The sequence below is a fragment of the Macrobrachium rosenbergii genome, chromosome 28 (genome assembly GCF_040412425.1).
Source record: "Macrobrachium rosenbergii isolate ZJJX-2024 chromosome 28, ASM4041242v1, whole genome shotgun sequence".
Classification (NCBI taxonomy): Eukaryota; Metazoa; Arthropoda; class Malacostraca; order Decapoda; family Palaemonidae; genus Macrobrachium; species Macrobrachium rosenbergii.
The window spans coordinates 13111242-13129444 of NC_089768.1; the positions used below are offsets into that span (position 1 = coordinate 13111242).

At 35.6% G+C, this 18203-nt stretch overlaps 1 protein-coding gene across 1 annotated transcript in view; it reads left to right on the forward strand.

Annotated features, from left to right (window-relative positions):
- The window catches only part of LOC136854041 (dnaJ homolog subfamily C member 2), a 28774-nt gene extending 22460 nt beyond the window's left edge, over window positions 1-6314 (forward strand). Inside the window, exons 10-14 of the mRNA XM_067130100.1 lie at window positions 948-1133; window positions 2449-2621; window positions 4107-4312; window positions 4889-5055; window positions 5875-6314. Of these exons, the coding sequence (XP_066986201.1) occupies window positions 948-1133; window positions 2449-2621; window positions 4107-4312; window positions 4889-5055; window positions 5875-5934 (792 nt within the window). The 3' untranslated portion in view covers window positions 5935-6314. The remainder of the gene's footprint in view (window positions 1-947; window positions 1134-2448; window positions 2622-4106; window positions 4313-4888; window positions 5056-5874) is intronic.
- Window positions 6315-18203: the final 11889 nt, after the last annotated feature.

An 18203-nucleotide genomic window follows, 5' to 3' on the forward strand; every position in this document is an offset into this window, starting at 1 on the left:
TAACTACCAAATTTTCAGTTGTCACTATTATCCAGAGTCTCAATAAATACCAGTTGTCTTTATGTACAAATTTCTAATCATAAGGTGCTTTTGTAAATAACATAGTAGTCACCTTGCACCAACAGTTTAAATAGTAGTCACTGTGCATGTGTCAGTATGATTTTCCTAAACGTTGTATTACATTCATTTCTCCCAGATGTTGGTAAATATTAACTTAACTTCATCATTTGTAAAACTCAGTCGTCATGCATTGGTGATTGTGTCTATTGAACATTGCGTTTTGTTAGTTGTCAACTTCTTAACAGATTTTTAATCATGTACTGTGGTTAAGTTTTTGTGAAGCATACCACTTAAAAATAACTATGAAGTGTTTTGGTACCACAGTGATTTTTTTAATGTCATAAAACATGAATAACAGCAATGCATATGTCTTGGGTAGGTTTAGATTACAGTATCACTAATAAACATGTGGCAAGGAGAGAGATAGAAGAAGACAAAATATGATAGGCTTGGTTTATGGTAGTCACCCTTTTAGGCAAAGGCTATAGCTATGCTTCAGAAAAATGCATATTTTGCAAAGGACAGAGTCCTTGATATCTTGATAATACAGAAGAAGAAATAATGTTTTTTCTTCTTCACTGTAATACTTGAATACCAGTAGGTAAGAGCTTCAGAATAACTTTAGTGGGAAAGACTGAAGGTTAGGGAGAAGATGGGTATGTGTATTTTTCCAGAATGTGCTTGCAAAATTTGGATGCGTTTTATATGCTGGCCAATATGGTATTTATGTACGAAATCCTGTTGATTTGTCAACTACAGTATATGCCACAAATATCATGTTAAGCTATTCTATGAATGTTGAATTAGTAGGAGGAACATTTGCTGAAATATGAAAATAATAGATTATATTGGTCACTTGAATATGCTAATGTAACTTCTTTATACAGAATCTTCGTACCATGTGTAAGGATCATAATTATTACACGACTGACGAAGATGAGAAAGTGCAGTTGATGACAGATGTGGAGCTATTATGTGAAGCTTTGGAACTCACAAGAATCGAGGAACTCAACAAAGAATTGTCATCAGCAGGAAAAGACAAGGTTAAAGGAAAGGATGTTTTAATGAAAGGGGTAAGTGTTAACTCTTGAGAATGATCTCGAAATGTAAGTCTTGCTTGGCTGTTTGATTTAGTTAACCTGTTATGCTTTTAAAATGAAAGTTCATGACTTGTTGTACAGTGGCTTGTGTGGGTTCAGTTAGACCTGTCTTCTACTCTTCAGTAACCAGCTCCTTTTCATTCTCACAAATTTTATTTTGTCATTCATCATCATATACATTAAATGCTGGTATTTGATTATAGGAAATGAATTTACAAAGAAAAATCATCAGTAAATTAGATTATTTGTTTTTATCTTTGCTGCCAAATTTATTTAGTGATAGCTCAGGAACCTTGGTACTGTAAGTTTTACATATGTTTACATACCTGAACTGATTTTTTACTATAAATTTGGCAAATGTGTTGTAGTGGACTGGTAGAGTATATATACTGTACCTTCCAAGACTTTTATACAGAGCTCATCATAGTTAGTACAGTATATATCAACTCGAGGTGAAACTGAGATGAACCCACTGTTGCCCTAAGAAGTAAAAGTTAAAGGTGTTGGTTAGCAAAATGGAAGAAGGGAAACAGGAACGGAGGTAAAGTAAAATGTTAAAATGTGGAAGTAGCAAAGGGCTGTATGCCAGTGGTGCACCATGTGAGGTGCACTGACATTTGTCACATGATAAGATAGGGGTGAGGAGCAATCAGTAAGATAGGTGACATATGGAAGTGATAAAATGCCAGCTAGTTGGGAGCCCCAGAAAAAAATCTTTAATTAAGGCCTGGCTGGAAACTTGGAATAGGTGGGGATTGAGGTAGAAAGTGTGCTAGATATGAAACTGGAAATTAACTTCCCTAACAGGAAAACCTGATGTAAAACATAAATGTTAATGATAAAGGATGGTTATTATTGCCTCTGTCAAATCCTTCTGTGTCAAGTGATCAGTGTCATTTACTATATACTTTGTAAATATACTTGTGCTAAGTGCTTTAAGTTTTATTTTATTGTTAGAGTGCATGACCATCCTTTTGTGATACAAAAATATTCGTTGTTGCAAGTTTGGTCTTATATTATCAGTAACCTTCGAAACTGTTAAGATGTTATATAGTTATTATTGTTGCATATCAAGTAAGACTGCTGTTCTAGAGTTTATGATAAACATGGTAAAATACTTTGAAAATATATGTAATTCATGATCAGTTTTTGAATTTACTGTAATGTATTACCACTGGTATTGGGATACTTGTAAAATATAGGTACCTTTACTGTATTATTATTTAATTTAGAGTAGCTTTGTTTAAAAATTGTTTTAACTTATAAGCTTGCATTATTGTTTTACCAGATAGATGAAGTCAAGAATCGTATTAAACGAGAAAGAGAACAAGGAGCTGCAGCTGCAAATAAAGGTGGAGGTGGTTCAGGGGGTGATGGTTCTTCCAGTAAACCTTGGAACCAAGAGGATTTGCAGCTTCTTATCAAGGCTGTGAATCTCTTCCCAGCTGGAACAACTAAAAGGTTTGTAAATTTTATGAAATTTTTATTGAGATCAGTTTCAGACCAATGTTAATAGAAAAAAAAATTATGGTGAGACAAAATGCCTTATCTGTCCAAGTAAAAGACTGAATGCAAGAAAGGTCTATGCCAAGTGACTTTTGACTCATCTTAAGATACCTGTTTAAATATTAAAAAATAGTGGAAGTCTGAATATTCCATGTTATTGAAATAGAAAGAAAGAAAGAAAGAAAGACAGACCATGCTGATTGACTCACAGAAGGAAAGGATGGGTTTTTTAGGAAGAGAATTGTTTCTCTTGGCAAGGGTGGGGCATGAGGATTTAATTGAGATTATTTTTGAGAGGAGAAGGTTAAAGAAAATAAATCCCAAAAGGACATCAGTAGGAATAAGGAAAGAACTAGATTAACACCATCATCTACAAAGAAACTTTATATTAGTTTACAGAGGGGTAGAATAAACATCATAAGCAGTGAGTTTGTGTGACACTGCAGTGTACCAGACTTAAAAGCTGTGGTCATTAACTTAAGATCCTTCAAGGTTACTGAGAAAAAATTACCTCATATTGGTTAGGTGAGTGGGGAAATCACCAGTTGAGTTTGTTTAACATAACCATCCTGATGACAAGGAAAAAGGCTTTGGGAGCTGAGTGTTTGAAAAGGTGAATATTGACTAGCTTCAAAGGATAGCGTTGGTTAAACTACGAACACTTAGACAGTAGTTGGAAGGTTTAATATGATCATCCTTCTTAGAAACAGGTTACATGTAATTTGCACACAAGGTTTAGGTGCCTGTGGAAATAAAAAAATGCTTTGATCTGTTCATCTGTAGACAAAAATAAAACCTTGAAGGGAGGAAGATATTTTTAGGAGCCTTTTGAAGATTTAAGTAATTTACATATTCCATCTGTTGGAATGGCTAAAATGATAGGCATTGTGCGAGGCTAAGTGATTTGGTCAGCTGAAGTGTATTTCCCATTAGTACCATAGGATCCAAGCAAACATTCTTAATTATAAAATTTTTACCTCCAAAAGCTTTTGTGTTTATAATTGTCTCCTGCAATTGAAATAACTATTTGCTAGAGTACTAGGGTTAAACATACAAGGACAGTTAGGCAGAAAATACGCAGAACAGAGTGGAAAAATCATATTTCACATCTGATCTCGGAAAGGAAAAGGTGGCCATAAGAACCTGTTTGATGATTTAAGTGTAAACATTGATTAGATACGTTTCAAAAGTAGTGCAAATACATGACAGTAATGTAATGCAATGGCTCAGTCTTCCTACAGGTAATAAACATCATTACAGTATTTGCCTAGTTAAGTTCAATCATTTTTTTATTTTGAACATCTGCTTTTCAGCAAAATCAAAGAAAAATTAGATCTTTACTGGTATATTGAACTGTTGAGCTTAAAAAGATTATTAAAACAATTTATGTACATATTGTTAATAACTAAACTGTATTTCTTTGTACATTTTTATTTAAAGGTGGGAGGTTGTTGCTGAATATATCAATCAACACACTGCAACAAATATTTCAAGAGTTGCTAAAGAGGTTTTGGCCAAAGCTAAAGAGTTACAGCATTCAGACCAACACATGAAAGAAGCAGCCAATAAGAATGCGTATCAAAGTGTAGAGAAGGCCCAAGGAAAATCTCAGATTAGCGATTCTACTGCATCACAAAGATTTGACAGTAAGTACAGTCATAAAATGTACCTTAATGTTTCTTCTTTTCTTTTCGCCTGGAAAGTCTTCCTTCTTTTCCTCTTTGTTTCTCTTGATTTTTTCCTTGCACTATTCCTTCATTGCTGTGTGTCTGTTAACCAATGATTTCCTATATTTCTATCCAGTCTTTCATAATGTGGGTTGTGTGGCAGATACAGTTGAATATCTAAAGAAAATGTGATCCAAGGGAGCTTATGAGTCAACAGCTGTTTAGAAAATTAATTTTAATTCTATTTCCTAAAATGGTTTTTTGTTTTATTTTGCTTTATAGGTAAAATTCCATGACCTATAGCCCTTTATTGAAGAAAGTGTCATGAGTTAACCATTCAGCTGTTTGCACCAGGAATACTAATGATATGAAATATTTTTTTAAAAGATATTTTTTATGCCCTTGGTATATCTGTTTTAACTGTATTATTTTACTGTGATTAATTAATGATATAAAGGGTTTTATATGAAGATTTATTCAGTTTTCTATTTAAGACATTACAGAATATGAATATGTAATATGAGTAACTTTAAGAAATAATTTCATTACTTTCAGCGCCTCAGGAAATGTTGGGAATGAATACAATGGCATGGGGAGCTGAAGAACAACGCCTCTTAGAACAAGCTTTGAAAACGTTCCCTGTATCAACGCCTGATCGGTGGGAAAGGATTGCTGAATGTGTTCCAAATCGTACGAAAAAGGATTGCATGAGGCGATACAAAGTAAGTATGGCCATTTTATTCTCTGAATTTATAAAAATCTGTTGTTCATCTATTTACATTTTGTAATGAACATTTTGAGCAATAGCTTCATTTTAGAGTGAAGTAGAAATGGTACAGGATGAAAGCTGCTGTGCGGAATTCCTAATTATATTGTTTTAAGAAATTATATTGACCTTTGTTAGTGGTGTCTTCAAGTTCCTGGGACACTGGAGCAATATGGTGCCATGCATTGAAAATTGTCTGAATTGGAGTTTCTAAATGTCACTGAATTAAAGATTGGACAATTACAATGGAGCTTGCATTGGGGACTGCTGATGACTTATACCTTGAAAAGTGTGAAGAATGTTTGATTTACATATCATATTCTGTATTTGAAAGTCTAGACAGTAAAGTGAGGAAACTGGGTAGAAATTAGGAATAAGTGTGCCATGTAAGTGGTAATTCCCTACTTTTTTTCAAGTTGTAAGTTCCATATTAGTACTGCTAACAAACCATCATAGACTGGATACTAGATTTACTATGAGAAAGCTAGAAGCAGTAGCTGATAACTGACCTCTTGGTAACAGATTCATATTTTACAGAAAGTGGAAACAAATTCCAGTCTCCGTTTTATATCATTTTAAAGCTTGAAATAAAATTAAATGGGTGTCTTGTTTATTTAAAGATATATGTTTAGGGAAAAAAAATTAAATTTAATATTTAGAAATTTTGTGCTTTTGAACCTATCAGAGTATACTAGAGTTTTGAATGATGAAATATTTTGGGTATTACAGTAGTTGTAAAATTAATTGCTTAATTGTTTACTTCTGTTTATTTCAGGAGCTGGTTGAAATGGTAAAAGCCAAAAAGGCAGCCCAGGCTGCAGCAGCCAAGAAATAGCATTTCATAACCTTCTGATGCTAGGATACAGAAATCAGTTATTTCCACCGTTGTTTGAAACACTTAAAAGTTCCCTTATAATTTGTTGTGATAGAAGTCACAGTTAAACAGGGTATTATAACTTGATTCGACTTTGTTCTATCTGTACATGTGTTATGCAAATAATATCCTTAGGGTGCTCTGTATTTGGTGTGGATTTCTGTGATGAGTATCTTTTAAACTTGATGCAGTGACAGGTTTACTTGCCATCGGTGATCTGGTGGACTACACTAGCTAATTAACATCACTTTAGCTAATGACAAATGCATTCCGTGCATTTGAGTCAAGTCTCATTTTTTTGATAAGTGATAGACTTGAATGAAATTATAATTATTACTTAATTAAGTGTTTTATTATAGAATTCATTTTATTATTTTGGTATAATTTGTTGTATTTTACTAATTTGTAAAATTGGTTGGGAAGTAAGGTAATGATCTGAGATTAAATATATCTCAAATATTAATTGCTGTTACCAGCAGAACTTTCAGCTGTAATGTAGGGTAACCTGTAGCTGGTACAGCACGACCCCTTAAAACTGGCACCCTAAGGACAAGGCCACTGCTGGACCGCAGAAAATTCTGGATGACAATCTCCCCAAAAAAACCTATATATGAACAAAGTCTTGCCAGCTCCCACGTACATATTGCTGTGTTCTCAAAAGTAGAATGAAGCTTATGAATAATCACAGTCATTCATTAGGTTTAGTTCCTTATGAAAATTCTGGCTTGCTCCATAAGCACCTCCCTGGAAATGCTTACACCTTCGCTACGTCAGAACTTAAACCACTTTACAAGCGGACTATAAAATTCTGATCTGGCACCTTTCAGTGTTTTTTGGCACTTCTAAGTTTTCTGGCTTCCGTTTTCAGCAAAAACCTAAAAATCTACTGCTTCTGTTTCTATAAACCTCCATGTGTGTTTTGTGTGCCTTGGTTAGCTTGTTACACTGATGGATATCCATTTGCAAAAGTCACATAATACAGTTGTATTAAGAATAATAATTAGTGTTATCGTATTATAATTTATGAACATACCAATCAGGCGCCATTCCATTCTGGTGCTGCTAACGTTCTTAAAATCATCAGCTGGTTGTGTTTTACCAACATATCGCTGTATTAGTTGCTAAGTGATATGCATTTCGAAGATGTATTTTTTGGTGTAAATTATCAAAGCTTGGTTTAAAAATGCAACTTTTATTTATAAATGCAGTAAATTAAATGAGGGAAAGGTGTAATTTCGCCAGTATCAGATGTTACTTTTGCCTCTTCCAAATGTTTTGTGGCCAGCACATTATTAATTTCTTCAGCCACAGCTACAACTGCAAATGTTGTGGCACACTTTCATAACATTCCTCTCCATTACATGAGGAATGAATGAAGATTTATTTTATTTGTATTGAAAATTAGCAAATTTTTAACAAGCCGACAACTTTAATGCAACCCTCGATAAATGTATGTTAGTTACGGTGACTGACATAGGCGAACGGCTGTTTCTCTATTCGATTGTTTATGTCAGTACTTGCTGTTGTTTATGCTAGTGTCTCGCACGCAGTAGTAATTGGTTGTTGCTTATAAGAAAGTAAATTAATTCTTAGACAAGTGGCAAGGTTGGTAAACCAGATTTAATGCAGGAAGATTCATATTTAACGTAATGAACTTTTGCTTCTTGGCCTATTTATTAGTTAAAAGCTAACTCAGATATAATATGCATTAAGAGCGGTATCTACTGAAACAGACAGGCATAGAAAGTGTAGCCTAGTGTAAAATACGGAAATTACATCATGGCTATAAATGATGTGTGTGATGAAATCATGTTTTTGGGTGAAATTTTAGTGCTCACTTGATACACGAATATATACACAAATTACGGTTCTTTAGTGTGCTGTCTATATATTTTGAGTTTCACAGAATGCTTTCGTTGGAAATAAGCTGTGCTTATGTATTTATGGAGCAAACTTCAGTTCCATAATCTGAAAAAATCAAAAAGTTGAAATGACGTGTCGCTGCCCTGTAACGCTCAAGAACTAATGGTGGTTGATTAAAAAATCCTGGATCGTGGTAGTTGCCGGACCATGGAGTGCCGAATTTTAGAGGTCGGTCTGTACCAGACTCAATGATAAGCTCATTCCCCTGAAAAGGACATATAGGTTTTTGATTGAGCTCTGGAATACCAGAAATTCATTTCCAGATTCAAGTCTCAGTATCCATTTTTTCAACTAATTCTTTGAGGTGTAGATTGAGTGGATATTTCCTTCCATGGCAAGAAGGAGAAGGCTTATTCTGTAGCTGGGATTAGAATTTATATATGAATCAAATAGGTTACTTATTATTTAAATTTAGAAAACTTTCGTGTTTGGAACATGTGCAAAAGGCCATTACATTAATTTAAAAAATCAAGGTGGCATAACAACTGGTGCATGTTACTTGCGTTGCAGAGTATTGGTACTGTCAAGCAACCCAGTTCTAAAAATCTTAAGTTCCTTTCACACTCAGTATTACTGAGCCCACCCAATACTAAAAATTTTAAGTTCCTTTCACACTTGATGTTACTGAGCCCAGTGCTCATAAGTTCATTTTAGTCTGTAAGGTTAAAGGGTCATGCACCAATACTTTGTTGAAATTGAGCTTATTCTGAAGTGATGATCCACATGTTAATTACAATGGATAGGGAAAATGAAGCTATCACATTGAACAATCTTACACCCTTAGGAGGTTGAAGGCATCCAGGCAGGAGAACCTTGCTCCAACAATGGTAAAACAATAACTTTATAAACATGTGTCACACATAATCTTACTCTGCCATAAACCTACGTAGATTGGATAGGGCATACACCTGTCCAAGATGTCAAACTTTCCCAGTTTTTCTCTAAACTTGATAATCACTAAATGTATGCCTACACTACCTAATATTTACTCAAATAGTAGTATGGAAATAATTAAATGCAGTAGACAGCATGATGCAATGAATTATGAAAAGCAATATGTAATAGTTACAACTTTAATTCTTCCTCATTATGGAATTCAATATCAGAAATGGTTAAATGATGGTCATTTTTGGCATTTTTTCCATATAGAAAATGAGGGACAAGAAGCTAATTTACATATTTAACAATAAAAATATGAAGATGCATAATTTTTCAAGTCCATTGTTGTTGTTTGGAAAGAGATAGTTGCTTGTAGCAATTGGAGCAGATGTTTTGCTCTTCTGTTACACAGTAGTTTGGTAACTTTTTGGTCATTGAAAACAACCATCTGGTGAAGCTCTCAAATGTTTTCTGAATTCCCTATGTTTTCACTACACAGTAGTATACTGTGTTCGGTTAAACAGTTGCTGCCTTGTGTGCAATATTTGCCAATGGTTAATGTAACATTAGTCTTATAAAATCAAGAAATAGAAAAATAGCGTTATGTCCATCTAGTAGTAGTCCTTTCCACTTGTAAATGCCTCTCCTCCAGAAAACACTCTGTACAGCTAACTGAAATCGTATCAAGACTGGGACAAAAAGGAAGAAATGTTTGCCTTCTAGTCTTCTTAACCCAAGGTAAGGAATATGCTGTGTACAGTGCTAAGGGGGAGGCAGGGGTGCCAACTTTACTAGTTACCTCTGGAGTGCAAGGTTAGCATTGGGTGTCCATGGGGGCGGATGTCAACAACCCCTTAGAAATAAGTAGAACTTGTACCCTAGATTAAGATAGGGGAGGTAAGACTAGGCTGCAACCCCTTAATTTTTTTTATGACTTACGCTAGTCTTTTTCAGGTTAAGTTGGGGAGGGGCCAGATTTTGGTAGGGCCCAGTACCTTAGGCTAGGTTTGGGAAGATAGTTTGCATTGTGACACCTTCTTTACTATGTATTTTTGGTTAGTAGTCATTTTAGACTTGAAACATGTATTATTCTGACTGCTTATCTAGTGGTTTATTCATTGTAGACCATTCCTGTGTGTGTTGTCAATTTGTTTGGTTTTTCCCCACTCTGAAAGCCTAGTTTCACTTTGGGTATTCCTGCAGTTGTTTTATAAATGGGGCTAAGGAAACAAAAAGAGTGGTTTGCACCAATAATAATGATCAGAACTGTATAAAACAAAAGCTAAGCAGTCTGAAAAAAATATTGTTTGTTTTATGTGAAAAGTATCATAGCTCCCTGTATTACCCTTTAATAATTTTTAGATGTCTGATTTGCAATAGTGTACGCTTGGAGCCTGCACAAACCATATATGTACCACGTGCTTGCATGTCTAATCAACAAACATCCCTGTCAAACTTCATTTCAGTAGCAATTTGCTAAAACTTTTACTATAACTTCAACAGGAAGTGGGGGAGGAGGGCAGCAAGACCTCCACTCCTGATAGCAACCAAAAAAAAGAGTGCTGAGGTGTAACAGATGAGTGTGAGATTCCCTACACCCACCCATCTATTACCAGTTAACCACCTAGTTACCAAGATTCATTAACTGCTTCCAGCATGCACCATGGAACACTCCGGCATAAAAGGTGATGGTTTGTATATCCATATGAGCAACAGTATATATTGTGTTGTGTTCTCCTGAGAGTGGTTAATGTGATGTGAGACTCTAACCCATGGAGAATTCACATCTCAGAGAAAGCAGTAATGGATAAGTGATAAGATGGTTAAGGTGAAGATGAAGACTGGGACCTCACCCAAAGAAGTATCCACCTCATTGCTACCATAGGACCCAATGACTATAAGAAAACTTGCCTGTCGTCGAGGACACAACATATCCATTGAGTGTAATGCATAGACAGTAACCCTGAAGAATTTACAGCAAAGAGAATGCTGTCATGTATAAGTTAAAGGATGGTTAAGGTGAATATGGAGACTTCGCAGGTCATGGAACTGTATCAATATGAAGAGGAGATGAAAAGACTGATTTTGTGCACAAGCACTGTAACTTCTCTTGCTTTATCATTTGCCATTTCTTGTTTACCTGTAAATAATTTAATCCCTCAGAGCAGGATACAATTTTGTAGTGTTTCTGGTTATATGCTCTGTGATGATACACCCTGTTTACAAGAAAACCTTGGAAGAAACCCCCCATCCTTTTGGTTCTCAGGAGGTACAGACAAATTGCATTGGCAAGGCAAGGGAGAATGTTATTTAGGTGTCAGAATGACATGAGTGTCAAAGGTTGTGGTGGCTATCTGGACTTTGTATTTTCTAAACAGAGGATAGATCTATCAACTTCCAATCATTGGTATGCAGTCTATGTAGTCCTTGCTATCAAGCATTGCAAGTTCTCCTGAAGGGACCTCGTCAAATACAGTTTAAATTACTGTGTCACAGCTTCTGCATTATCAGCAACAAATACAGGAACAGAAACAGAAGAACCTGAAACAGCACTGGGTAGCAACCTGGCTGCAGCAAAGGTTTAGGCTCATAGACATAGATGGAATAATGCATACTTGGACTATTGCCCCCCTAAACAATTGTAATACAGTTTCTTAGAATTATCATGAATTAATTTTGGGTGAAGAATTTAAGAGTGCAGATTTGAGAGAATTTACTTTCATGGAATTTGAGATTCATTTCTAACATACAGAGTGATTTCTTAGTGTCTTGAAGATTGCCTCATTAGGAATTACTCATACAAGCAATATTTTGAATTTAAAATGATTGCGTATTTGACTGGCTAGCGCTTGGAACTGTACATTACAGCAATCTCTTGATCATCAACTTTTGTGTACATACAATATGTTTCTTTTTTATCTCTTTTTGACATGCACTGGTTTGAGTTTATTTGCATATAGAGAAATGCACAGGAAACAGGATGATATTCAAACATTTGAACTGGCATCATGAGTTGACAAATGCACATATGCACAATTTATCAGGAAAAACCTAACAATTTCTCTCACATATTGATGTAATTATCTGAATCCTCTTGGAAGTTCACTGGATCCTAATAACTTTTGCAAGTTTATGACTGATGCATAATATGCCTGAGTATCATTTATATATTGGGATATCCAATTTCTCTGAATGATAATGTTGCATCAAAGAATTTTTCTTCATCAATGTTATGTATAAGTGACATATACATACACTTCACCTCCTTCAGATACCCATCCGTATCCCTACTTGGAAATGGCCATAAAATTTAGAAAATTCCTAGGATCTATAAACGAAAAAGAAAATTAGATTTTAGCTCTTTGTAAAGTATTCAAAATATTATTTTCATCCTTCATGCACATATGTGAATTTGTTAAAAATAACTTATGAACAAGATATTTCTTTACCGTGGTGTTTTTTCATGTGTTGAATTGCACATGCATTAATACAGTACATCATTCTCGAAAAAGTAAGTCAGAAATTTTTCGTTATAAATAAGATATTTCTTTACCATGGTGTTTTTTCATGCGTTGGATTGCTCATGCATTAATACATCATTCTCGAAAAAGTAAGTCGGAAATTTTTCGGTCAAGTTACTGGTAATCCTTAAGTATTTATGTATGCTGTGCATCCTTAAGCAATTGAAATGAGGAAAAATACACTTAATTTACCCACATGCTATTTATGTTGACATGAAAGCATACACAAAAGTATAGCAATTCACAGAAAACAGAAATGTATCATAAAAATGTATGTAATATCTATTACATAGGTTGTCTGTCAGTAATATAATTGCACTTCAGAACATATTCAAAAGCAGGGAAGAATCAATTAACATTCTATGTTATGTGATGTTCTTTTAAGATGTACTGATTGAACCTATGAGTGATGACCCATAAGAATGGTGAAAATAATGTATTATGATTAGAATAAAAAAAACCCTAGTAATGCACAGATTGGTTAGCTTAGTGCGCCATGTTAACCTCTTGAAACTTCACTTTAGCACTAAAGTATCTCTCTATTTGGGCAGCTTCCCCTGTGTTTGCCAAGAGGCTCTTACCCAACTAGGAGGCCTTCCACCAGAGCTGCCTTTCCCAGGAAAGCCCTGAGGATTTTGCTTGACAGGAGGATCTTCCTTTAGGGCTACCTTCCTCTTAAATCCCAAGCCCTTTGCTTAACCAGTTAGCCGACTCTAGGTCTGCATTTACCTAGGGACCATGGATACTTTACCCAGTTGGAGGCCTCACTTCTATGGCTGCTTTCAACAAGAGCCAGCCAGGGCTGCCCACCTTTCAGACAGTTGGACTTTCTAGCTTTTTACAGGTGACCCTTGGCACACTGGCAATGGCTGGAGATGCACCTGAAGGGATGTCTTCCTAGGAGTGTATGGCCACCACCTCTGTGGAGATGGTTCTTGGCCTTGCAGGAGCCCTACCCCTCTCCCAAGAAGGCAGTTCCAGAGGAGCACTTCCCTGGTAGGGGTTCCCTGGCTCCCTCTGAGAAGGTATTTATGGTGAGAGAATAGAGGAGGTCCTCAAAAGATGCCTTCCCTAGGAAGCTTTGGCCTCCAGCCCCATGTTGAGGCCCATTTCCAAGAATGTCTTCTGACCAGGCAGGAGTCCTGCCTCCCTCCTGGAAAGGCATCCCTAGAGGAGGACCTCCTAGTTGGGGGTACCCTATCTTCCTCAAGGGAGTCATCCATGATGAGGGGCTGAAATCCCTCCTTAAAGTTTACCTTTCCTAGGAAGCCTTGGGTCTCACATCTCTGGTGAGGATTTAATACAGGGATGTTCCTTGTCCTTGCAGGAGCCCTGTCTCTCTCCTGGGAAGGCAGTACTGAAGGAGGACCCTCATGGTGGGTGTGTCCGAACTACCTCTGGGAAGGCATTCATTGGGGAGGGGCTGAGATCCCCCTCAAGGGATGCCTTCCCTAGGAGGTCTTGGCCTCTAGGGGCTGAGACTCCCCTCAAAGGATTCTTTCCTTAAGAGTTCTTGGTTTACCTTTGTGGTGAGACCCTTCCCTGAGGATGCTTTCCAGCATGGCAGGAGCCCAGCCTCCATCCTGGGAAGTCATCCCTGGAGGAGGCCCTTCCTGGTGGAGGTGCCCTCCCTCTGGAAGGTCTCCCAGGGTGGGGCTGCCCCAACCAGCCCATGTTATGTTAGATAGAACTGACTGTTTTTCATATGCTACATGAAGGATATGTTTTTATTATTATTAAAGGTTTCAAAGCATATTTTTGTAGAATGTTCCTGGGCAATCAATGAGCTCACCAAAATCTAATATAGAAAATGGAAAGCATTTTCATGCTTGTGATAACAGAGGTGATTTTCCCATTAATTACCGATAAGGAAAAGCATACGAGTTGTCAGCTGAAACAATCTCGAATGAGTTTCACAGTGAAATGCTAAAACTTATTTTCCCATAGGACCTAACAAACATTTCTTAAGTCTTTGGAGTGCTTAATTTTGCAGGTAAAATTCTTTATCTTTCCTTGAGGAAATCTTCGTAGTTCTGGCATAAAATTTGAATCAGACAGTCTGGAGATTTTCACTCCAACACACACAAGTGGTTACTCTGGGGTTCTCGAACATACTTTATGTGTTTATTTATTATTGTCGTATATCTTCATATTTATTAGTTTAAAAAATAACATATAATTGTGTATGTATGCAATCTAAGAATGACTTACGAGGAAATGATGAGGAGACTTCAAGATATTTTATTCAAATACTTTTAGTTTTTGGGTTGAGTACAGAGGGAAATTTTTATTATGTGTTAAGCAATGAAAATTTTAGTGATTACTTTGTGCACTTTTAGTCCTGGTGATGGGAAAACCTAGGAAAAATGAGATAAACACCAAACAGGAAATGAGAAAAAAGATATTGTCTCATCTAATCAGTGCAGTGTCCACAACATATGTAGAAGTTCATTGTCCTAGGTTCTAGTGCATGATCACCTTATTCAGAACAAAAATTTTTCGGTAGACCAGGTGCCTCAGTTGGTTCTCAAGAAAGAACTCACATCACTTGCCCAAGGAAACTTTAGGAGTTCTGAAAATGGTAAAATTTTCAAAAGGTTAGCAATTACTGCTCAATCTTATTATCATACATTTTTTTACTGCTGTAGGCAAGGTGGTGTAACGTTAATTCCTGGTGAGAATTTTGTAAAATGCAGCAAGGTATTTTATGTCGGTTTTATTTTATATCGTTCTTCATTTAGATAAACTACTAGCTCTCATATTGACCACGTATTTGATTTATTTCTCATGTCTAACGCACTAGTTTAGTTGTAGGACTAAATGCGCAATGAAAATCTTAGTGTTTATCAAAAAATTCCATACGTTCCTTGTACTGCCCATGCTTGCTTTCCCAGTCTGCTCTTAGGTTAAAAAAAATTCATATTTGCCCATTCAGTAGAAATCACTTGTGCCAATCTTGATGCAATTATCACTATTAGCTTGAGGTGTAAAAAATTGCAAACACCTCTCTTTGTCGTAAAAAGAAGTTATATACAATAATAAGAAACTTCATGCTGATGATATTTCTCTCTCTCTCTCTCTCTCTCTCTCTCTCTCTCTCTCTCTCTCTCTCTCTCTCTTCATAAAAAAAGTTATACAAATAATAAATTTGATGCTGATGATTATTTTGTTTCTCTCTCTCTCTCTCTCTCTCTCTCTCTCTCTCTCTCTCTCTCTTCCCAGAGTAATTTTCAGTTGTAACAAAACAACGGCATCCGGCAATAGCCATGATAACGTCTTTAGATACCGCACCCTCAAGAGACAAAAATAGAACTTAGAACGCATGCACTTTTTTTTTTTTTAGTACACTTCCCTTCTTCGATTTCAAACAGACATCATCAAGCTAAAGAAAAAAATAAATAAATAAAACGCATGTGCACGAATAGAAAGTACACAGTGAGTTCGTAATGATAAGAACAAAGGCGAAGGACGAAGTTTAAAAAAAAATAACATCTTAATGATAATGGAAGGCCGTAAGAGCAATTTTTTATTCGTTTTTATTTGAAGTGAAGTCTTGTATCCCCCTGCTTTTATGTTGACAAATTTGTTAAAGGGCTCTGTTATTTTAAACGCATGAATGCAATTATACGAATTCTCGAATCTCACGCCTCTATACGCTCTGTCTCACAGGAGCTCTAGAGAGGTTCAACAAGTTTATTTTTTTTTATTTTAGATGCATTTATTTTTGAGTCTCTTAAACATTTTCACCATCAGTGACGATAAACTATGCGAAACCAAAGTTAATGAAGAATGTTTTCTTTACGATCATTTCTTACCGTAAAAATTTGATGTAGTTGTCTTATAACGTTTATATATATAATCTCCCGTAGGGGGAGTTAGTGCCGTCAGTGCACCTCATGCGGTGCGCTGTAGGCATTACATAAGGTTCTTTGCAGCGTGCCTTGGGCCACTAGCTGCTAACCCTTTCATTCTTTTTACTGTACCTCCTTTCATATTGTCTTTCTCCCATCTTACTTTCCTCAACGCTCTCTTAACAATTGATTCATGTGCAACTGTGAGGTTTTCCTCCTGTCACACCTTTCATACCTTCTTACTGTCAATATCCGTTCAGCGCTGAATGACCTCATAGGTCTTAGTGCTTGGCCGTTGACCTAAATTTTATTTTCAGTTCAATTCATAACGTTTATAGTTCCAAAAACCTTAGAGAGTAAAACCTTATATTCACAAAATGGCGTGGGGGTTGTGGACCTTAAATGAAAGCCAACACATCACTTGATTTCCAGGCAAAGCCTTTGTTTTGGCTGAAAAATCCATCTTCTGATTTTGGTCATTTTGTCTCATATCTTAGCTAAATTCTAGTCTTGATTTCTTTGATATCAGTTCGTTCTGTTTCGACAAATAATTATTTTGGAAGCTCAGAAAGATTAAGATGAAATTATATAAGATGCCAAGAAGTACCTGTTACGTTTATTTGATATATCGAGCAGCAATAACTGAAAGATAGAATGTAGCCTCGTTATAACTTATTTCAACGTTTTTTTTTTTTCACCAACGATTTACAGCTTTCCAATAACAATCAATACAACCAACATTGTTTCTCTCCAAGAAAATCATGAGTTATTTAGAGCCATCTAATCTAAATTCTTCATCTGCGTCAACATCTTCATCTACCGCGTTTTTAACCACTGTAAACCCAGCTTTCAGAAAGGAGTTCAGTAATTCTGTAGGCGAAGCCTTCTGCCAAGAGCGCCTGGAAAGTCAATCGAAAGTCACAATCAGTAGTCCTTCAGTCAAGCTGTTCCAGATATTTCTGTATTTATTAATCCCAGACCAAGAGCTGAGGGCTTGTGAGATACTATTGTTGTGCAGCAGAGGAAATTAGTTGTGAACCGTAGATGAGTATTTAAGAATTATTATGACTACCAGTCAACATGAATGTGTTAAGTTGGCTTGCTAAAAAAAAAAAAAAAAAAACATAGTAATGATGTGAAAGATATTTTTGAGGATTGACTTGACTTCCGAATGTCGAGAAACTTGTTTGGTAACTCCTTGCAGAAACCACGATTGTTTGAGCGGAAGTTTTGACTAAACGATAGAGTAGCTGAAAGTTCATCCTGCAGTATATTACGTAAGACTTCAGTTCTCAGATTTGTATAGGACCTTGTGGATTTTAAAATCACTGGTATATATATATATATATATATATATATATATATATATATATATATATATATATATATATATATATATATATATATAAAATATATATATATTATTAAAGGACCTCATTCAAACTGGATGGACTCCATTCAAAAACTTACAAGCTTTCTTGGACAAACAGTCCACATTATCAAGCATCCGTACGGATACTTGATAATGTGGACTGTTTGTCCAAGAAAGCTTGTAACTTTTTGAATAAAAACTCCATTAGATACCATCCAGTTTGAATGAGGTCCTTTTAGTAATTCTACTAATGCACAGAACAATTGTGTATGTGATAAAGTTATATATATATATATATATATATATATATATATATATATATATATATATATATATATATATATATATATATATATATATATATATATATATATATATATATATATATATATATATATATATATATATATATACGCGCACACACGCACACACATATATATATTTATATATATGGTCAGTGGTAGATGCATCTATCATAATACGATCCCATTTACGTTGAAGTTATTGCCAAGGTATAATGAATTTGATATCAAAGGAATAATTGACCAGAGTTAAAAAGCATACGAGAGCAAACGAACATACCTACAACACGTAGGTATTCCCAACATTTGTGTTTTTTAAGGAGTGCCATATGAATAGCACTTTCTGGTTCTCACGAGCAATGTTGGTTCTAACCCGGGTGGT